Genomic DNA, 22922 nt, shown 5'->3' on the forward strand with positions numbered 1-22922 from the left:
GGTGTCAGTCGTGGATGAACTCTGGGACGTCACAGCTTCAATCGTTCATCCTGACCTTTTCACTTTTTCACTTTTTTACAGTTTTTTTTCTTCTTTTTTAAACTTTTTGCTCCTGTTTCTGATCGATCGTTTAATTAGGAAAATAAAAGGTCACTTGTTTCTGCAGCTCGTTAGATGATGATGATGATGATGATGATGATGATGATGATGATGATGGTGATGATGGGCGGGAGCAGGAGGGAGGAAGTCAGCAGAGGAGTTATCTGTTTTTAATGAGGGAAATGTAATGAACTGTAATTCTGTTTGATTGGGCCCCGCTGTGTGTGTGTGTGTGTGTGTGTGTGTGTGTGTGTGTGTGTGTGTGTGTGTGTGTGTGTGTGTGTGTGTGTGTGTGTGTGTGTGTGTGTGTGTGTGTGTGTGTGTGTGTTTGCAGGCTGCGTTCTCAGATTTCCTCCAGAGAAGCTCCAGGGATTTGTCGAAGCACGTCAGAGTGGTGGTGAGTGTGAACACACACACACACACACTCTCTCTCTCTCTCTGTGAGTCCGGATCGGTTTCCATGTCGACACGTCGTCTCGTCAGCAGCAGCAGCTCGGCGATCTGGTGATTAAAGACACCGTCCGTCCGTTCGTCCACTCAGGTGTCCTTCAGAGACACTGAAGCCGCTCCACACCTCCGACCTCCGACCTCTGACATGAAACACACTTTCTATTAATAGATACACATGATCAGTTATTGATGAGCATCGTTAAACAATTATAAACACAGTTCTAAAAGTGTTTAACTGGATCAATAAGATATAGATGGATCAGTTTGTGACACTTTATAAATGATCTAATGAACCACTGACGTTTCCTAATAGAACTGGTTTATAATTGATAAGTAATAATTGATTCATAAATGTGTAAAAAGTCCAGAGTTAAACATTTATAACTGTGTTTTATAAATTACAGACGAATCAATGATTTATTAATGATTAATTAAGTGTTTAATAACATTTCTTTAGCTGCCTTCCTATTGGAGGAGGTGGTTGAAGGTTCAGCTTCTTGTTGTAAAACATGTCAGAGCAAATGAACTAGAAAAAAAAACATTAATTAAAAAAAAGATCATGATTAAGACAAATTTTGCGTAAAACGTTTGACTTTTTACGTTTGAATTTTCTAAAATATTCAAATCTTGGGTCAGTTTTCTTAATGATCAGATCACGTGACGTTTTCAAAGCGCCATAACAAAGACTTAGGTCACCTGGAGCGCTGCTGTTCATTCGATTTGAAACTCTCTCCCAGTTATTTATTTGACGTTGATCGACCATGGCATGCATAACTGGAGATATGCTGTAATAGTGTTAATTTTATATTATAAAAATATTTATACCAGTGGGAACAGTTTTTTTTCTCAATATATTCGTCATTTTCTTGTCGAATCAGCTGATACAAATTGTTTTCAAGGTAAATTCATGCAAAACCACTGATGCGCGTTGCCTTCAGGGACAGTTTTTCATCAAGCAGTCTCTGTATTTCCCTCTAAAACAACTCTGTCTGGTAACGTTGTGTTATTATCTCATAGCGTGGTGAATGTGCAGGTCACAACTTGTCCACCAGAGCGTTGTGGAGTTGTCGGATTGTGTATTTGATGAGTTTGATGAGGGAAACCAAGAAATCCCATAATGAGCCTCCGTAGCGTAGCTCTGAGCAGCTCACGGCTCTGCTCCGCTGTTCTAAAAACAGCTTGCACCGACAATTAAAGGTAATAAACCTACTGCTATGACTGTAGGGATTATGGCAATGGGCCAATTTGCCAAAATGTTGTAAACTATCCCTTTAAAGAACCAACAGATCACAGTGAAAGTTGTCGTCGTGTCTGTGTTGTGTTACTATCGGAGGTAAAGTTCACTCTCTGACCCCGGATCAGTTTCTGCTGCTGTTTCCACCTCTGACATCATCAGAGCCGCTCGGAGAGAAACTCTGAAACGGAGAAGGAAAACTGAGAAGAGAGAGAGAGAGAGAGAGAGAGAAGGAGGAGAAAAAAAGAAAAACAGACGAGTGAAATCAGCTGATGATTGTTGACACGTGTTTGTGTGTTTGTTTTGTGTCAGTGTGACGGCACCGATCTGACCCAGAAGATCCAGGAGCTGAAGTTCCAGTGCATCGTGTTTCTGAACATCCCCAGGTAGGACACACACACACACACACACACACACACACACACACACACACACACACACACACAGAGAGAGAGGGATGAGTCAGAGTTTGGAAAGTGACTCATTCCATCAGATTATCATAATAATAATAATGAGACTTTATTTGACTCTTCACTCGTTTATCTCCATCACTCCGTTCGTCAGCTGCTCGTTATGTAAAACTGAACCTCGTCAGAGTCGGTTTGATCGTTTATTCTGACTGAAGGAGCCTCTCTCATTTCCTTTCCTCTTTCCTCTCCTTTCCTTTCCTCTTTTCCTTTCCTTTCCTCTTTTCTTTTCTTTTTCCTTTCCTCTTTCCTTTCCTCTTTTCTTTTGTTTTTCCTTTCCTCTTTCCTCTTTCTTCTCTTTTCCTTTCCTCATTTCTCTTCCTTTCCTCTTTTCTTTTCTTTTTTCTTTCCTCTTTCCTCTTCTTTCCTCTCATTTCCTTTCCTCTTTTTCCTTCCTTTCCCCTTTTCTTTTCCTTAACTTTCCTTTCCCTTCCTTCCTTCCCTTTCCTCTAATCTTTCTTTCCTTTTGGCTCCTTTCCTTTCAGCTTTTCTGTTCCCCCTTTCCTTTCCTTACATTTCCTGTCCTCTTTTTCCTTCCTTTCCTCTTCTCTTTTCCTTTTCTTTCCTTTCCCTTACTTCCTTCCCTTTCCTCTTATTTTTCTTTCCTTTTCTCTCCTTTCCTTTCAGCTTTTGCCTTCCCTTCCTTTCCTTGACTTGACTTAACTTTTCTACCCTTCCTCTTTTTTTGCCTGTCTTACCTTTCTTCCTTTATATCCTCAATCTCTTTTTCTCTTTTCTTTCCCTCTCTTTTCACAGCTTCTTAATCTCCCCCTCCTTTTCTTTTTCCTTTCATATTTTCTCTCCTTTCCTCTTTTCCCTTCCTCTCCTCTTTTCTTTTCCTTTTCTATCCTTTCCCTTACTTCCTTCCCTTTCCTCTTATCTTTCTTTCCTTTCATCTCCTTTCATTTCAGCTTTTCTGTTCCTCCTTTTCTTTTCTTTCCCTTCCTTTCGTTAACTTGACTTACTGACTTCCTGACCTGCTGCTCCACAGGGAGAAAATGAAAAACTAATGTGATGGAGGAAGAAGAAGAAGGTCGAGAGACATCGAAAAAAAAGTGTGTGTTTGTATAATAATAACACAAACTCCATCTGTGTGTGTGTGTGTGTGTGTGTGTGTGTGTGTGTGTGTGTGTGTGTGTGTGTGTGTGTGTGTGTGTGTGTGTGTGTGTGTGTGTGTGTGTGTGTGTGTGTGTGTGTGTGTGTAGGTACTGTGCGGGCACGATGCCGTGGGGAAACACGGGCGACCACCGCGACTTCGAGCCTCAGCGCCACGACGACGGCTGCATCGAGGTCATCGGCTTCACCATGGCCTCGCTGGTGAGAAGAGGAAGACGAGATCGGAGAGGAGGAGGAAGAATAAAAAGATGAAACGATGTCACCTCATCCTCTCTCTCTCTCTCTTTCTCTCTCTCTCTCTCTCTCTCTCGTCCACTAGGCGGCGCTGCAGGTCGGAGGTCACGGCGAGCGACTGCACCAGTGCAGAGAAGTCGTGCTGACGACCTTCAAGACCGTTCCTGTCCAGGTGGGCGGAGCCTCGTCACAGGGTCATATCCGACTCAAATATGTTTTTAAACTGTCAAATATACGTAGATATTTATATTTTTTATATATATATAAAATCACATCCTCACAACACAATATTGAATTATTTTATAAATGATTGGCAGCTCACATGTAATACCTCCAGTGACCACTAGGGGGCCCCATAACACTGGTTTAAAGAGGATATATGATATGATGTGTTGTATTGTTGTGTTTGGATTCCTTTCCTTTCCTTTGCTTTCCTTTTCTATTCTTTAATTTCCTTTCATCTTTTCTTTTCCTTTCCTTTCCTCTTCTTTTCTTTAATTTCCTTTCATCTTTTCCTTTCCTTTCCTTTTTTTCCTTCCCTCTTCTTTTCTTTAATTTCCTTTCATCTTTTCCTTTCCTTTCCTTTCATCCTTTCCTTTCCTTTGCTTTCCTTTCCTCTTCTTTTCCTTTCCTTTCCTTTCCTTTCCTTTCCTTTCCTTTCCTTTCCTTTCCTTTCCTTTCCTTTCCTCTTCTTTTCCTTTCCCTTCCTTTCCTCTTCTTTTCTTTACTTTCTTTTCCTTTCCTTTCCTCTTCTTTTCCTTCCTTTCCTTTCCTTTCCTTTCCTCTAATCTTTTCCTTTCCTTTCCATTTTTCCTTTTCTTCCTTCCCATTCCTTTCCTTTACTTCCCTACACTTCCTCTTTTTCGCCTTTCTTACCTTTGCTCTATTATTTACTTCCTTTCTTTTTTAAATCTTTTTCTTTCCCTCTCTCCACAGCTTATCCATATTATACGCTATTCTATGTTATGTTATGTTAAACAAAACAAGAGCAGCAGCAGAATGATATAAGTGTCTAATCAGGGATGATAAACTGACAGATAATTGTGTTGCTGTTGTATTGATGGATGCAAATTCTATGCAATGAATACTGAATCTATAATCGTACAGATTGATTATCAATCGTCAAATATCAGTTTATTGTCACTGTTTCATTGTTATCATTAAAATTGAAAGTGTCGCCAAGTCGGCATCCGATATTCTGAGCTGGAAAAAAACGACTGGATTAAACTAATAACAACAGTTAATTGATTTATTATTGATATAAATAAATGAATTGTGTGTGTGTGTGTCTGTGTGTGTGTGTGTAGGTGGACGGTGAGCCGTGTCGACTGGCTCCATCCACTCTCCGTATCTCCCTCCGAAATCAGGCCAACATGGTCCAGAAGAGCAAGAGACGCACCTCAGTGCCCCTGCTCAACGAGTGAGTCACACACACACACACACACACACACACACACACACACACACACACACACACACACACACACACGGGGGAACTAGGCCAGCAGTGTTGTGTGTAGAAGCCGGTTTTTGCCTCTGAATGAGTCACACAATCTGTTCAGTGGGAAACGACACTCGTCTCTCCGAACCCCGGTGAAGGACAGGACGGACGGAGCTGTAACGCTCTCCGTCCGCTCTCGTTAATCAGAGCAAAGCATCATGGGTAAACTCCTCTGACACCGACACTGACACCGTTTCACACTGTGGTTTTCTCCTCTGGACACAAACACCACATGTTTATCGATCGATCGCTTCTCCTCCTCCTCCTCCTCCTCCTCCTCCTCTTGGGTCGCGGCCATGTTGTTTCGTTGTCATGGATACAGCCTCTCAGTGACCCCCTGAAGGAGCTTTTTCAAAATTAGGGTTAATGGAGGTCAAATGAGTTCACACACACACATACTGGAGAAGTGTGTGTGTGTATGTGTGTGTGTGAGGCGGAGGGATACGACCGTGAAGCGTCTCCGGCTGTAGGGAAACAGGTTCAACGTCACTAACACTCGTCCATCTGTAACAAGTCTTCATGTTTATCTCTGTCTATTGATGTGGCTCCAGTCAGCTGTGACAAGGTCGTCAGGCCACTGCAGATTAACGAGAGGCAGACTAACCAGATGCAGACTAACCAGATGCAGACTAACCAGATGCAGACTAACAAGCTGTAACGAGGTGCAGAGTAACAAGATGTAAAGAGATGTAGAGTAACGAGATATAAAGAGGTGTAGAGTAATGAGCTGTAGAGTAAAGAGGTGTAGAGTAAAGAGGCGTAGAGTAACAAGATATAAAGAGATGTAGAGTAACGAGATATAAAGAGATGTAGAGTAACGAGATATAAAGAGGTGTAGAGTAATGAGCTGTAGAGTAAAGAGGTGTAGAGTAACAAGATGTAGAGTAAAGAGGTGTAGCGTAAAGAGGTGTAGAGTAACGAGATGTAGAGTAACGAGATATAAAGAGGTGTAGAGTAGCTAGATGTAGAGTAATGAGGTGTAATGAGGTGTAGAGTAACGAGATGTAAAGAGATGTAGAGTAACGAGATATAAAGAGGTGTAGAGTAATGAGCTGTAGAGTAAAGAGGTGTAGAGTAAAGAGGCGTAGAGTAACAAGATATAAAGAGATGTAGAGTAACGAGATATAAAGAGATGTAGAGTAACGAGATATAAAGAGGTGTAGAGTAATGAGCTGTAGAGTAAAGAGGTGTAGAGTAAAGAGATGTAGAGTAAAGAGGTGTAGAGTAAAGAGATGTAGAGTAACTAGATGTAGAGTAACTAGATTTAGAGTAAAGAGGTGTAGAGTAACTAGATGTAAAGAGATGTAGAGTAAAGAGGTGTAGAGTAACTAGATGTAAAGAGATGTAGAGTAAAGAGATGTAGAGTAACTAGATGTAGAGTAACTAGATTTAGAGTAAAGAGGTGTAGAGTAACTAGATTTAGAGTAACGAGGTGTAGAGTAAAGAGATGTAGAGTAAAGAGGTGTAGAGTAACGAGATGTAAAGAGATGTAGAGTAAAGAGATGTAAAGAGATGTAGAGTAAAGAGGTGTAGAGTAACGAGATGTAAAGAGATGTAGAGTAAAGAGATGTAAAGAGATGTAGAGTAAAGAGGTGTAGAGTAACGAGATGTTAAGAGATGTAGAGTAAAGAGATGTAAAGAGATGTAGAGTAAAGAGGTGTAGAGTAACGAGATGTAAAGAGATGTAGAGTAACGAGATGTAAAGAGATGTAGAGTAAAGAGGTGTAGAGTAACGAGATGTTAAGAGATGTAGAGTAAAGAGATGTAAAGAGATGTAGAGTAAAGAGGTGTAGAGTAACGAGATGTAGAGTAACAAGGTGTAGAGTAAAGAGATGTAGAGTAAAGAGATGTAGAGTAAAGAGATGTAGAGTAACTAGGTGTAGAGTAAAGAGGTGTAGAGTAAAGAGATGTAGAGTAAAGAGATGTAGAGTAAAGAGGTGTAGAGTAAAGAGGTGTAGAGTAAAGAGATGCAGAGTAACTAGATGCAGAGTAAAGAGATGTAGAGTAACTAGATGCAGAGTAAAGAGATGTAGAGTAAAGAGGTGCAGAGTAAAGAGATGTAGAGTAAAGAGGTGCAGAGTAAAGAGATGTAGAGTAAAGAGGTGCAGAGTAAAGAGATGTAGAGTAAAGAGGTGTAGAGTAACGAGATGTAGAGTAAAGGGATGTAGAGTAACGAGATGTAGAGTAAAGAGGTGTAGAGTAACTAGATGTAGAGTAAAGAGATGTAGAGTAAAGAGATGTAGAGTAAAGAGATGTAGAGTAAAGAGATGTAGAGTAAAGAGATGCAGAGTAAAGAGATGTAGAGTAAAGAGATGTAGAGTTACGAGACGTAACTAGATGAAGAGTAAAGAGATGTAGAGTTACGAGACGTAACTAGATGTAGAGTAACGAGTTGTAAAGAGATGTAGAGTAAAGAGATGTAGAGTAAAGAGATGTAGAGTAACGAGATGTAGAGAGATGTAGAGTAAAGAGATGTAGAGTAACGAGATGTAAAGAGATGTAGAGTAAAGAGGTGTAGAGTAAAGAGGTGTAGAGTAAAGAGATATAGAGTAAAGAGATGTAGAGTAACGAGATGTAAAGAGATGTAGAGTAAAGAGGTGTAGAGTAAAGAGATGTAGAGTAACGAGATGTAAAGAGATGTAGAGTAAGGAGGTGTAGAGTAAAGAGATGTAGAGTAACGAGATGTAAAGAGATGTAGAGTAAAGAGGTGTAGAGTAAAGAGATGTAGAGTAAAGAGATGTAGAGTGACGAGATGTAAAGAGATGTAGAGTAAAGAGGTGTAGAGTAAAGAGGTGTAGAGTAAAGAGGTGTAGAGTAACGATGTAGAATAAAGAGATATAGAGTAACTAGATGTATTGAGATCTTCAGTGTCTCTGTTGAGCTCTGTGCTGTCTCTCTGTTTGTCTACTCACCTCTGGGCTTCTCTCCGTCTGTTCCCTTCCTCCTCTTCTTCTTCTTCTTCCTCTTCTTCATCCTTCTCTTCTTTTCGTCTCGTCTCTTTTCATCTCTTCTCTTCTTCTCTCCTTCAATTTCACCAATGTTTCTGATATTATTTTGTTTGCATTTGTTTACCTTCTCTCTTCTTGTTTATTTCCTGTTTCCTCCTGCTCTCCTCTTTTTTCCACTTTCTTCTCTTCCTTTTGCTTTTTCTCCTCTTTTCATCTTATTTTCTCTCCTCTTCTTTCTTTATCTCTATTTTCTCCTTTCCCTTCCTTCTCCTCATCCCTTCTCCCTCTCCCTTCTTTCTCCTCTCCTCTCCTCTCCTCTCCTCTCCTCTCCTCTCCTCTCCTCTCCTCTCCAATCTCTCTTTCCTCCTCATCCCTTTATCTCCTCTCCTCCTAATCTCCTCTCTCCTTTCCTGCCCTTGTCTCTTTTCCTCTCCTCTCCCACTAATCTCTTCTCTCCCTCTTCAATCTCTCCTTCTCTCTCCCTCCTCTTGTCTCCTTTCAACTCTGTTCACTCATTTCCTCTCCTTCCTTCATCTTTTCTCTTTCTTCCCTTCTCTCGCTCTTTCTCTCCTCCTCCTCTTCCCCTTCTCTCCTCCTCTCTGCCATTCATTCCTCCTCTCCTCTGTGTGTGTGTGTGTGTGTGTGTGTGCGGCCGTAGTATTCAGAAGGTGTGTGCAGCTGATCTGCGCCGCCTCTCTGCTCCCCCCGACTCCTTCTCTGTGTAAGTACCTCAGCCCTCTGTCACTGTCACTGTGTGTGTGTGTGTGTGTGTGCGTCACTGTGTGTGTGTGTGTGTGTGCGTGTGTGTGTGTGTGTGTGATTGTGTGTGTGTGTGTACGTACATGTGAACAAATGAGTCGTCAGTGTCGTGTCGTCTCACGGTTCGATCAATATCTGATTTGATTACACTGATGCTCAGAGTTCAGATAGATACAGACAGATTACGATATTTTAATATGATCAGTATCAATAATTATTGATATTTAGATTTAATCTAATCAGGAAGTGAAAACATCCGAAGGTGACTTTTAATTTGAAATTTTTTCCTTTTATAAATCGCTTCCACTTTTATTTTTTTGTTTATTTATTATAAATAGAGATGCACCGATCCAGTTTTTTCCGATCCAATCCGATACCGATGCCTGGGCTGAGTGTATCAGCCGATACCGATCCGATTCTACTGTTGAATGAATGAACCGTATACCTCGCCATGTGAGTGAAGGCATCAGGCTTGACATAAACATTTAGCCTTGTTAAAAAAAAGGTAACAAATTAACACAGATATAAATGTACTTAATATTATTTATTAACAAATAACAAAGTGTACATTAACAGAAAAAAGAAAGAAATAACACTAGATCGCTGTAACTGTATTGCTGTGTATGATATTAATAAAAAAGAAATGACTGGTTCGGCCTCATTCATCCGATATTCGATCTGGGTATCGGTGCATCTCTAATTATAAATTATATCAAAATGTTTCCTGTTTTTTCTCCTTTTAATAAATGTTCACTAAATTTTACAATGTTTATTAAAATAAAGATAAAATTTAATAATTAGTGTAAATTAAAGGAGAATTCCGGTCATTTTTGACCCCTAAATTGTTGTCCAGATGGTCACCCAGTCTTGGTTGGAGCAAAAAACGCGACTAAAATTGATGCAGACAAACTGGGGGGCAATTCTTTCAACCACAACAAACACTCAAAAAACAAAAATAAACGGTCGGAGATATTTTGGACATTACCACTGCACTGCTCCACCGTTTATTTTAGTAAAGAAATCATCACAACAAAGAAAAAGTGTTTGTTTCTGTGGCGGGGAGAGCAGGCGCTCTGTGATCGGATAGTAATGTCTTTCCAGGATGTTTCAGAGTTCGGCTATCTGAGGTGAGTGGCTACATGCAAAAACACAAAGTTTAAACTGTTTATACTGTTCACTATATGAGTTCAGTGGTGTCTCTAAGGATTCCAGTCATGAACCATAGATATTTGATTGTTTTTTGAGTGTTTGTTGTGGTTGAAAGAATTGCCCCCATAGGTTAGCATTGTGGCTAGCGCTAGCGCTGGGTAGCCATGGTAACTCCGGTTTGCCTGCATCAATTTTAGTCGCCTTTTTTGCTCCAACCAACACTGGGTGACCATCAGGACAACGATTTAGGGGTCAAAAATGGCCGGAATTCTCCTTTAAACAATAATTATCTTAAACACCTGCAGCATCAGTCTAAACAAATCTGTGTCAGTGTCACAAACTCATAATGTTTGAGCCCCATTGTGTGTGTGTGTGTGTTGTGTTGAATGTGTTGTGCGCGCGTGTGTGTGTGTGTGCATGTCTCCACCTGTTTCTGCTTCTTGTTAACTTCACCTGAGCTGCTCTTTTATTTTCCACCTGTGCTCGTCGCCGTCGTCTCTTCACTCGACGCCGACGCTTCACACAAGCTGCTTTTATTTTTATTTTATATTTATTTGCATCAGCCGTGAACGACAACAAACAGCTGTGTAACTGTGTTGTGTTTCCAGGTGAGTGAGGGGCCTCGAAGCCTTTGAGTCTTTGAGTTTGGGTCGATGGGCGATTCAGTTGTTTTTACTTTACGTCATCGTGTTTGTCGTCCACCGTGTTTTTTGTGTCATCGACCTTTTAGTTGGCTCCGCCCACAAGCATTGACCTCACAATGTCGACCCACCTCAACCCTCAAAGGCGTCAGTCAGTCAGTGGCGTCACCCCCGGTTACCTGAGCTCGGTGGAGGACGTTCACTTACGTCTAAATGAACCTCCAGATCGAGAAACGTTTTAAGAAAAAGAAAAAAGACAAAAGACTTTTAATTTGAAAGTGACAGGAAATGAAACAAGAGTTAAAAGTTCAGATTCAGTTTGTGACGTGTGCGTGTCTGTGTCTGTGTCTGTGTGTGCAAACTGTGTGTGTGTGTGTCTTTGTTGTTGGATGTTCGGACATGTCTGAATTGTGTGTGTGTGTGTGTGTGTGTGTGTGTGTGTGTGCACGTACATGCACTTGTGTGTGTGTGTTTTCCAGTCCTCATGCGGTTCCTGATCGTCTCCGTCTGAGAGTGAACCGGATCAGTCTGCAGGAGTACGACAGGCTGCAGTACGACAAGGAGCGGCTACGAGACATCTGTAAGTGTGTGTGTGTGTGTGTGTTTGTAGGCAACAGCTTCCTCAACCTTAAGGAATAGTTCAACATTTTGGTAAATTGTCCCATTGCCATAATCCCTATAGTCATAGCAGTAGGTTCGTTACCTTTAATTGTCGGTGCAAGATATTTTTACAATGGTGGAGCAGAGCCGTGAGCTGCTCAGAGCTACGCTACGGAGGCTCATGGGATTTCTAGGTTTCCCTCATGAAACTCATCAAATACACAATCCAACAGCTCCACAACGCTCTGGTGGACAAGTTGTGACCTGCACATTCACCACGCTATGAGATAATAACACAACGTTACCAGACAGAGTTGTTTTAGAGGGAAATACAGAGACTGATGATGAAAAACTGTTCCTGAAGGCAACGCGCATCAGCGGTTTTGTATGAATTTCCCTCTAAAACAACTCTGTCTGGTAACGTTGTGTTATTATCTCATAGCGTGGTGAATGTGCAGGTCACAACTTGTCCACCAGAGCGTTGTGGAGCTGTTGGATTGTGTATTTGATGAGTTTCATGAGGGAAACCTAGAAATCCCATGAGCCTCCGTAGCGTAGCTCTGAGCAGCTCACGGCTCTGCTCCGCCGTTCTAAAAATAGCTTGCACCGAGAATTAAAAGTAACGAACCTACTGCTATGAGTATAGGGATTATGGCAATGGGCCAATTTGCCAAAATGTTGAACTATCCCTCTAAAGAGCAAAAACACTCATTTATAATGTACATATCTGTAGAAAGACAGAAAGAAAGAATGAAAGTTGATTGGTTGTTTCCAGCTGCAGACAGATGTTTTCTAAGTGAAAAAACAGCATCAAACATCAGGACAGATGTTTAGAGAAGAGTTTGGTGACATAACAGAACAGATAGATGAATAAAAAGACGAGCTGGGTTCATGTTAAATCTAAATCTGTCAGTTTGTTTTCTGTGTTTCTGCCGCCCCCCAGTGGCCGAAGTCCGTCACTGCAGCTTTAACTTTATACCTGTGTTATTGTGAGTCTGTGTGTGTGTGTGTTGCAGCCATCCCTGTAGGTATAGTGGTGGTGAGAGGCGACTGTGACCTGGAGACGTGTCGACTTTACATCGACAGGTTACAGGAGGTGAGCTCTTCTTCTCCTTCTTCATCATCATCATCATCATCATCGTCGTTGTCGTCTTTAACGATCGTAGCTTTTCATTTTCTCCTCCGATTTTGAGATATTTTGCTTCCTAAACATGTCTTCTTTCACACTAGTGGCAATAAAACACCAGTAACACACAATTAGTTGTTTATTTTACTTCATTTTGCCTGATTGTGTCCGTAAATTCCTCATAAATTTGCCAAAAGTTAGTACTTTTCGCACAGCTGCACTACACTGTATGTAGTTGTGTTCATTTCATATGAATAACTTCATGCTGTGTTGTTCAGTTATCAGTCGTGTGTTTAGGATGTCTATTACTAATGCTTTGATTAGCTGTTGTGTTTGTAAATAGCAGTTTCTAATAAAAATGTATGAAATTTTACAATACAGAACTTTCTGGCCGTTTTCTCAAACACGGAGATATGAAATACCCGTTTCCTTCGTACCTACACTCTCCTGCTTCTTTTTACAGAAGGGTTTGTTGATGTATCATTCATACCCGGGTTTAAAGTACGTTTTTATACCAAAAACATGGCGAAAATTGATTTTTAATGACTGTAGACTATGGGCTGATAAGGGGACGTGGCCACGATCCCTTCTGTAAAAAGTTTCTTGAGGAGTCAGTGTATCAAAAAAATGAAACCAAGCTTTTGAATCTGGCATCATCCAATGTTGGCGATTCTGTTCTTGGTGATATATGCAAAAAGCGCATATTTTAATGTGTTAGTGCCTCATTTGCATATACATAAACATAAAATTCAGAAAACTTGCAATACAGTTTTTCTTAGTTTTTATGAACATAAAAAAATGGGAACGTTTCATAGTGATATCTATTTAAAAAAAAACTTTTGCCTATTCACCTATGGGCTGTCTCGCTTTTGGCAACAGTGGAAGGCTACGGCAGCGTTCACTAACACCGAGTTCACAGGGGTTAAAACTCATCAGTGGAAGTTGTTGTAGCTGTTAAATGCTCCGTGTGTGTGTGTGTGTGTGTGTGTGTTAACCTGTCTGCTGTGCTTGCACCAGGACTTACACCAGGCTCCATCTACTGGCCACAGAGTTCACTACCAGGTACAGGACTTAACATAACTTCAGACGCTTTATTTTGAAAAGTCATGACAGTGGAGGAATTAACCTTTAAACAAGAATAAAAAGATTAACAGTAATGAATAACTCCCTCCTCTCTTCTTCTTTCTTCTAATATTTCTTCTAATAATATGTGAACTTTTGGACATGTTTTATTTTCCTCTAACGACGACGTCTCTCTGTCCCAGGACGAGACCAGGGGCGTCCCCAGGACCAGCTCGTCCAGCCGGCTGTCGCCCAACTGGAGCTTCCTGGACTGTGAGTGGACAGATGTGGACAGATGTGGACAGATGCTGATGAGGGAGGAGTTAAGAGACAGAGATGAACTCAGATTAAGCTGTAAATTAGATTCAATACACTTTATTCATCCCGACGACATTTGGTTTTAAGAGCACACATTATGTCTGAAAAAACTTTATTTATAATGAGATAACTTGAGTTATAATATAGTAACTTTATCTATGATGCAATACCTTTATTTATAATTTGATAACTTTATTTATAATGTAAACCTTTTCGTGCCCTGAAAAGACGACTTGGCTTTATAATGTCATAAGATTATTTATGATGTAATAACTTTATTCATGATGTACTAACTTTATAAATAACATAATAACTGTATTTATGATATAATAACTTTATTTGTAACATAACAACTTTTTTATAATGTAACAACTTAATTTAGAACATAATAAATGTATTTATAATGTAATAACCTTATTTATGATGTAATAACTTTATTTATAACGTGTTGATTGACAGCTGATAACCTGTGTTTCTCTCTGCAGCCACATCAGCCGATCGGTTTTACCGTATTGATAAGGCTCAGGTAAACACTCATCTCCTCATCGCTCCATCTCGCTCTGCTCCGTGTTCACATCTCGCTGAGTTTTTAATTGAAACACACACGCCTGTTGCCGTAGGAACACCTCCACTTCGTCACGGAGATCTGTCAGGACGAGGTTTTCATCCTGGACCACGAGGGACCAACGGGGAACCAGAGCTCGTCCACGGGGATGCCCGACCTGGTGGTGGAGCCGAACGCCGGGTAGACACACACACACACACACACACACACACACACACACACACACACACACACACACACACACACACACACACACAGTTACACATCTGCATTCATTCATGTGCATTCAGGTGCTTTTCAGTGTTTATACTGTATATACAGTACAGGCCAAAAGTTTGGACACACTCAATGCATTTCCTTTATTTTCATGACTATTTACACTGTCGATTCTCACTGAAATTCCACTAATGAACCCTGACAAGGCACACATGTGAAGTGAAAACCATTTTCAGGTCAGGTTCACCTCTTGAAGCTCATCAAGAGAATGCCAAGAGCAAAAAGCAGTAATCAGAGCAAAGGGTGGCTACTTTGAAGAAACTAGAATCGGAGGGGTCAGAGATAGAGGAGGAGGAGGAAGAAGGAGAGGAAGAAGAAAAGAAGAAAGAGAAGACAAAGAAGAAAAGACATGTTTTTAGTTATTTCACACTTTTTTTGTTAATTCCACATGTGTTCATTCATAGTTTTAGTGCCTTCAGTGAGAGTAAAGGAAACACATTGAATGAGAAGGTGTGTCCAAACTTTTGGCCTGTACTGTACATAAGGAAGGAAGGAAGGACAAAGGGAAAGATAGGAAGGATCAGGATGGGAAAAAAGAAAGGAAAGATAGATCGGGGAGGGAACAAATTGAAGGAAGGAAGGTCAAAGGGAAGGAAGGAAGGAAGAAGTAACGACAAAGGGAAGGAGGGAAGGAAGGGAAAAAGGATTGTGGAAAGAAGGAATGGAGAAAGGAAGGAAAGAAAGATGGAGGGAGGGAACAGATTGGGTCAATTGGGTCAATTGGATCAAAAGAGGAAGGAAGAAGAAGTAAGGACGAAGGGAATGAAGGAAGGAAGGACGGAAGGAAGGAAAGAAAGATGAAGGGAAGGAACTGATTGGGTCAAGGAAGGAAGCAGAAGGATGGACGAAGGGAAAGAAGGGAGGAAGGAAGGGAAAAGGGATTGTGGAGAGAAGGAAGGAAAGAAGGGAGGATGGAGGAAGGGAACAGATTGGGTCAATTTGACCCAGAAGGACGACAGGAGAGTTAAGTGATATTATGGGCTGGAGCACAGAACAGAACAGATCTGAGATTTTAATTTTCCGTCAGTAACTGTGATAAATAGTCAATAATTTACTTATTGATCAAAAAACCAATGTGAAACTGAAGTTTTTCTTCTTTTCTTTGTTTTATTTCTCTGTAAATTTAATATTTGTTGTTTTTGTCATTTGGATGAAACACACTCTGAATTCTCTGGAAACTTGTGTCACACATTTTTATTTTTATTAATTATTAATTCCTGGTGTTTATGAATTGGACTATTGATCAATAATAGAACATGAAGAGTCACTGTTGTCGCAGTGACGGTTCAGTGTTTGATCTCGACATCGACTCTGAAACAAATCTGTTAATTAACAAGTTTATTAATTGTTTCATTTAGATCTCGTCAGAAAATGTTGAAAAATAAATAATCTGTTATAATTTCCCACATTGACGTCTTCAAAACATCATAAATATTCAGTTTTTATCTGACGATGTGACAGAAAAACATCGACTCCTCAGATCGACCATAAAAGATGAATCAATTAGTTTGTTTGAACGTTTCAGGCCTGAAATAATAGTTTTGTTTTCTCTCTGCAGAAGTCCGCTGACTGCTGAGGAACAAGGTACAACACACACACACACACACACACACACACACACACACACACACACACACACACTCTCACACCTGCTCTCACAGCTGTGGTTCAGAAACTAAAAGTTCATTTTGTTTCTCTGTGAGTTTTGGGGGTTTGTTTGTTTTAAACTGGTCTCAGGTCAGATCTAAACGTCCTCAGAGACTCTGTGAGACGTTTGATGTCGACTCTGTAGTTCCCGGTACTCTCCACCTCCACCTCAGCGAGGCTGCAGTTCCTCGTCCGTCCTCATAACAACAACACGTCCAACACGTCTCCGTCCGTCCGTCCACTTTCACTTTGTCTGAACTTTGTCCAACAGGTTATGTCACAACTCAAGTTTCCTCACTGCGTCCTGCTCTATTTTCTCAGTCGACCGTTTAATAATTGGATACATTTTATATTTCTTTTTATTTATTGATTTATTTTAACTTTTTTTTTTTTTTTTTTTATTAAAGACAGTGTAATACAGACAGAGATATGGAAACTGTTTGATTTTTGCTTAATCATAGAACAAACAAACATCCACAGAGTCTCTGATGCTGCATCTTGAGGAAATAGTGACACAGACACGTAAATAAAAGTAAAAGAGAGAAAAATAGATGAATAAAAGTTAATAACAGCAAATAAAATAAATAAATATTAATAATAATAAAAGAGAAACAAAAGGTGATTGTGTTGAGCTGTGTGTCATTGTGTTTCATCCCTTCAAATCAGGCAGAAAATTTTATACACCGACATTTTATTAGAAATATTTGTGTTTATTTCACTGTTTTCTTGTCACATTTGTCTTAAATTAAATTCTACAAAACAGTAAAAGATTCACAAAGCAACTGGGAGTGCTGCAATCTGGGTCCAAGGAGAGCTGTAAAAAAGTATAAAGTACAAGATTCACATTCAGACTTTATTATTATTATGGCCCCAGGGGGAACAACATAGAAAACCACTAACAAAGCAAACACCACAAAAAAAAGAAAAAAAAACTTTCTCAGACAAAACTAAAAACACAGAAGTGAGTCTGACTTTGTTTTTTTTTTTTATGTAACCACACAGACACAGATCCCAGGTCAGCACAGGTGACGTTCTCTATCTGGAGCTCGTTAAGTGGTTTCAGGTGTTTCTGTTCCCGATCTGCTTCCAGGAAATAACCCGAGCCGCAGGGAAGCAGGAAGCAGCCGGTCGGAGTTTTATAGGAAAACAAAACAGAAAGTGAGAAAAGTCGTGTCCTCACCTGTCTCCTTCTTCTTCTTCTGTGTCCACAGCTTTGATGACAGCAGCTGGTTCTGGAGACCTGTCAATGGTAAAGTTTAGTCACACACACACACACACACACACACACACACACACACACACACACACACACACACACACACACACACACACACACACACACACACACACACACACACACACACACACAAACACACAAACACACACACAAACACACACACACTGTCATTAAAACCAGTTTGACCTGTTTAACAGTTCATTTGTTCTTCTATCATTAGATGACTAAGAAAATAAAAGAGCAGTGACTCAGAAATTCTGAGCTCTGAAATGTGATTTACGGTAACACGGGATATTTAATTTGTGCTAAAAGTCGATTGTTTTTTTGATTTTTGATTTGTTTCATTAAAGATCCTTATTTGAGACTTTTATTTTGAAGGGTTGATTCATGAGAAGATCTGATTGGCTGACCGTTTTCTGAGTGATCCAATAAAAATAAAAAAATAGAGCAGATTTCAGAATAAAACAAAACACTCAGAGAAACCAAATCCTGCAAGTTGTTGTTGTTGGATGGATGTTTGGGTCCAGGTGGTGAGGGGGCAGGGCTTAGTTGTGACATCACAAAGTGACAGGAAGTCCTGACGGCTGGTTTTAAGGCTCAGTTTCTGAATACAGGCTGTGTGCATTTCTCTGTGGACTGAGGCTTTGATACTTTAACAGTATTAATATAGAACCTAGAGCTGCTTTATAATCACACTACACATGGACATCTACCTTTATACTGTATGGAGCTTTAATACAAACATCTACCTTTATACTGTATGGAGCTTTAACACAAACATCTACCTTTATACTGTATGGAGCTTTAATATAAACATCTACCTTTATACCGTATGGAGCTTTAACACAAACATCTACCTTTATACTGAAGGAGCTTTAATACAAACATCTGCCTTTATTTTGAAGGAGCTCTTATACTAAACATCTACCTTTATTTTGAAGGAGCTCTTATACTAAACATCTACCTTTATTTTGAAGGAGCTTTAACACAAACATCTACCTTTATACTGAAGGAGCTTTAATACAAACATCTGCCTTTATTTTGAAGGAGCTCTTATACTAAACATCTACCTTTATTTTGAAGGAGCTCTTATACTAAACATCTACCTTTATTTGAAGGAGCTTTAATACTAAACATCTACCTTTATTCTGAAGGAGCTTTAATACTAAACATCTGTCTTGACCTTTGACCCTGCAGCTGACTGAGTGTGTGCGTCGTGGGGTCAGTCTCTTGGTGCGAGACTCTGGCGGTCGCTCGGCGTTACACGTGTCGGCGCAGAACGGACACGTGGAGCTGGTCGGCTTCATCCTGCAGCAGGGTGAGTGATGCACCAGACAGGAAGTAACCAGATAGTTATAGTGATTTGTTTAATGAATCCTGTTCCTTAATACTATGTATTGCTGATGCCCTATGATGGCAGCACTAAGAACTGATTATATTATGAGCACTAACTACCTTGTCATCGCAAATGTGTGTTATTGTCTTATAAATGTGTGTATAAATGTGTGTTATTGTCTCATAAATGTGTGTATAAATGTGTGTTATTGTCTTATAAATGTGTGTTACTGTCTTATAAATGTATATTTATTAATGTGTACCGAATGTGTCTTTGGTATTTTACTTAATTGTTGCTCTTTTTAATGGTTGCTCTTTACAATCAGGCAGAGGGACTGGCGATGAAAACTTTAGCTAAATCGGGTGCATTTATACATTTTTTTTTTTTTTTTTTTACAATGTTTTATTAATGTACATTGTCCCTTGTCAAATAAATTAAACTGAAACTGAAGTGAGGGGGTCGGATTTCCAGTGTAAAATCACTTTTTCTTTAACCACAATGATGTCAGTGCTGGTTGATTCAGGTTGATTCTTCAGAGCTCAGTGACAGTTACATCGTGTTTCCTGTGGCTTCTCCAGATGTTCACGATTAAAAACCGCAGCACAGAACAAAAGCCACATGAGATTATTTGAATGACATCATCAGAAATACAAGTTTTATATCATTTAATGTGGATATTTCCTCGATTTGAGCAACTTTATAAAGCAGAATATCACATTTCTCTTTTGTATTTTATTTTGAAAAGCCTGGAAACAGCGTTATTATACATTATGCACTTTTAAACCTTCTTATGTTTTTTTCGTCTTCAGGCTCCAAAGTGATTCTGGATCTGACGGACAGAGAGAAGTACGTTGTTTTTGTTTTCTAATTGTTATGTGTGTGTGTGTGTACATCTTTTGTGTGTGTGTTTGTGTTTGCGTGTGTGGGATGTGATCAGATCAGTGTGGTGTTTCACTTCCTTTTAGTTTTGCGTCATTGCGGTCGATCGTCGCTTGTCAAGTGTTTTTATCTGATTGCACCTGTGTGTGTGTGTGTGTGTGTGTGTGTAGAGGGGACACTGCCTTGCACAAAGCCGCCACAGAGAAGCAGCACGCCGTGTGTCGGCTGCTGGTCGAGGCCGGGGCGTCTCGGGAGAAAACCAACTTCCAGGTAAAAACACAAACACGCACATCTGCACTATAAACACCTGCACACACACACACACACACACACACACACACACACACTTGTCCTGCTGCTGAGTCACCGTAGAAACCACCGTCACATGTAAATGATTCACCGCCTGCAGGTTCGAACCCGACTCAGGTTTTTATTGTTTATTAAACATCAACCAACGGCTCTTTGGGTTTTCGTCGCTTCTCACTGTTTCAACACAATTTAACACAAACTTTGACGAGGTGTACAACAACAGTGCAGAAGGAACGAGGTCAAAGGTCGACTTCACTGTGACACTGTGATATCACAACGTTCTGTTTAAAAAGAAGAAACTTCCAGCCGTGATTCAACACGATGAAGACGTTTCCTGCAGATGAACAGCAGATTATTCCCACACGTTGGTCGACTGATTCACCAGTTATAGAAAACTCATGGGAGATGAGGGGGAATAAGTCAAATTTCCTAGAAAATTATTAATCACATGGTGAGATCAGCTATTTTTAGACGCCACCAAGGCGTCCTGTTTTCTGTTCTGTAATGTAAGAGATTATTTCATAGATCAGTTAAAGAGCCAGAGACTGAACATCTTTAAAGAGGATCTATGCAAGATGTTTAGCTTAAAGGGATAGTTCAACATTTTGGCAAATTGGCCCATTGCCATAATCCTTTAATTGTTGGTGCAAGCTATTTTTAGAATGGCGGAGCAGAGCCGTGAGCTGCTCAGAGCTACGCTACGGAGGCTCATTATGGGATTTCTTGGTTTCCCTCATCAAACTCATCAAATACACAATCCAACAACTCCACAACGCTCTGGTGGACAAGTTGTGACCTGCACATTCACCACGCTATGAGATAATAACACAACGTTACCACACAGAGTTGTTTTAGACTGTCCCTGAAGGCAACGTGCATCAACGGTTTTGCATGAATTTCCCTCTAAAACAACTCTGTGTGGTAACGTTGTGTTATTATCTCATAGTGTGGTGAATGTGCAGGTCACAACTTGTCCACCAGAGCGTTGTGGAGTTGTTGGATTGTGTATTTGATGAGTTTGATGAGGGAAACCAAGAAATCCCATTAGCCTCCGTAGCGTAGCTCTGAGCAGCTCACGGCTCTGCTCCACCGTTCTAAAAACAGCTTGCACCGACAATTAAAGGTAACGAACCTACTGCTATGACTATAGGGATTATGGCAATGGGCCAATTTGCCAAAATGTTGAACTACCCCTTTAAATGTACAAAATAAGGTGCAACTGTGGAAAACAAGATACATGATAAACCGTGTGTGTGTGTGTGTGTGTGTGTGTGTGTGTGTGTGTGTGTGTGTGTGTGTGTGTGTGTGTGTGTGTGTGTGTGTGTGTGTGTGTGTGTGTGTGTGTGTGTGTGTGTGTGTGTGTGTGTGTGTGTGTGTGTGTGTGTCTCCGTCCACCAGGGGAAGACGGCGGCCGACCAGGCGGAGGGAGACTCGGAGCTCGCCACCTTCCTGAGCGTCCAACAGAACACGTCGTCCACCCCGCAGGACGACCTGGAGACGGCCGTCTGAGGCGCGCGCACACACACACACACACACACACACACACACACACAGTTAAACACACACATACACACTTAAACACACACACTGGATGCGTCCGTCTCTCTGGACTCACAGACTGTGACGACGACGACGGCGACGAACCGGACCATGAACTGCTTCAGTGGAGATTTTAATGCTCAACTATTTATTTGTATTTATTTATTCATATTCTATTTATTGGTTGTGCTGATTGATTGATTGATTGATTGATTGATTGATTGATTGATTGATTGATTGATTGATTGATTGATTGATTGATTGATTGATTGATTGGCTGAGTGAGTGATTGATTGATTGTAGGACCACGAGCGGCTCAGGAGCGGCCGTTCACCTGCTGAAGGGATTTCCAGGAGTCGCTCGAACCGCAGCGTTGATGATGACGATGACAATGATGCATTCAGACATTTTGAACCTTTTTGAACGTTTGAGCGCTTGAACGCAGCGTTTTTTTGTTTTTTTTTGTTGAAAACGAAACAAAACATTTCAGAGCTGATGTTGAACCTGTTCTCATAGACGTCGTTGTTGTCGTCCGTGTGTTCACCCGTGTGCCAAAGACATCGTCCGCTCTCTCACAGCTGCGTCTCATTTTTATGCAACCGTCACTTTTTATTTTTGTAACTAAACTTAACGCCTGGCGCCCTGCCCTTTCAAAGTAAAAGTCATCACATCTGTTTCCTCCTTTTTTCGCTCACGTGCGTGTGTTTGTGCAGCAACAACAGAAACAAAACAAACAGGAAGTTTCCCCGCTGGCGCCGGCTCAGAGGGAATCTATCGTACTTTCCAAGGGGGCGGAGCCACCGGACTTCATACCTGAATGAACCGTGATGACGTATGGAAGACCAAGGACGCCCAGAAGACAGCTTAGATTTAAAAAATGGATTCACAAGTTTCTAAAGTATTAAAAATATAGATAATAAATAAATTATATGGATTATAAATTGACAAAAAATCCAATCACATTCCTGGATTTTAATTTTACATTTCCTTTTTTTTTTTTTTTCTCGGCGTATTTTCCTCATCATTAGTTTTGTCAACTGTTTGTTTTGTTTTTTTCTGACCAAAAAACACTGAACTGATTCTTGTAGATCAATATAAAAATCATCCATCAGCTGATTATTGATCGAATTGATTGGTTACAGGATTCTTTTAATTTGCAGCCAAACAAACAGGAAGTCGCTGAAATCAAATCAGTGACGGGACCAGATCAGATTATTATTGATAAAGGGGTAACACTTTAATATTCACCATTAACTAGGTGCTTATTAATATGCATATAAGTAGCTTACTAGCTCCTTATTAGTAATTATTAAGCGCATATTAACACCTTATTCTACCTCTATTACACCATGAATTAAGATTTGTCCTGATATTAACTCCTAATTATGGCTTATTCATTGTAAATGAATGCATTAATGCTACTAATTCAG

The 22922-nt window shown here is 40.3% G+C and overlaps 1 protein-coding gene across 1 annotated transcript in view; it reads left to right on the plus strand.

Moving 5' to 3' along the window:
* Positions 1–21570, plus strand: part of dgki (diacylglycerol kinase, iota) — an 88679-nt gene extending 67109 nt beyond the window's left edge. The window contains exons 17-33 of the mRNA XM_083999595.1: positions 434–496; positions 2096–2169; positions 3456–3567; positions 3686–3772; positions 4908–5020; positions 11078–11178; positions 12215–12294; positions 13342–13386; positions 13590–13740; positions 14190–14230; positions 14325–14449; positions 16104–16129; positions 17404–17441; positions 18627–18747; positions 19575–19611; positions 19815–19914; positions 21352–21570. Of these exons, the coding sequence (XP_083855721.1) occupies positions 434–496; positions 2096–2169; positions 3456–3567; positions 3686–3772; positions 4908–5020; positions 11078–11178; positions 12215–12294; positions 13342–13386; positions 13590–13740; positions 14190–14230; positions 14325–14449; positions 16104–16129; positions 17404–17441; positions 18627–18747; positions 19575–19611; positions 19815–19914; positions 21352–21462 (1425 nt within the window). The 3' untranslated portion in view covers positions 21463–21570. The remainder of the gene's footprint in view (positions 1–433; positions 497–2095; positions 2170–3455; positions 3568–3685; positions 3773–4907; positions 5021–11077; positions 11179–12214; positions 12295–13341; positions 13387–13589; positions 13741–14189; positions 14231–14324; positions 14450–16103; positions 16130–17403; positions 17442–18626; positions 18748–19574; positions 19612–19814; positions 19915–21351) is intronic.
* The last annotated feature ends 1352 nt before the right edge of the window (positions 21571–22922 follow it).

The sequence above is a fragment of the Trachurus trachurus genome (assembly GCF_905171665.1).
Source record: "Trachurus trachurus genome assembly, chromosome: 23".
Lineage (NCBI taxonomy): Eukaryota > Metazoa > Chordata > Actinopteri > Carangiformes > Carangidae > Trachurus > Trachurus trachurus.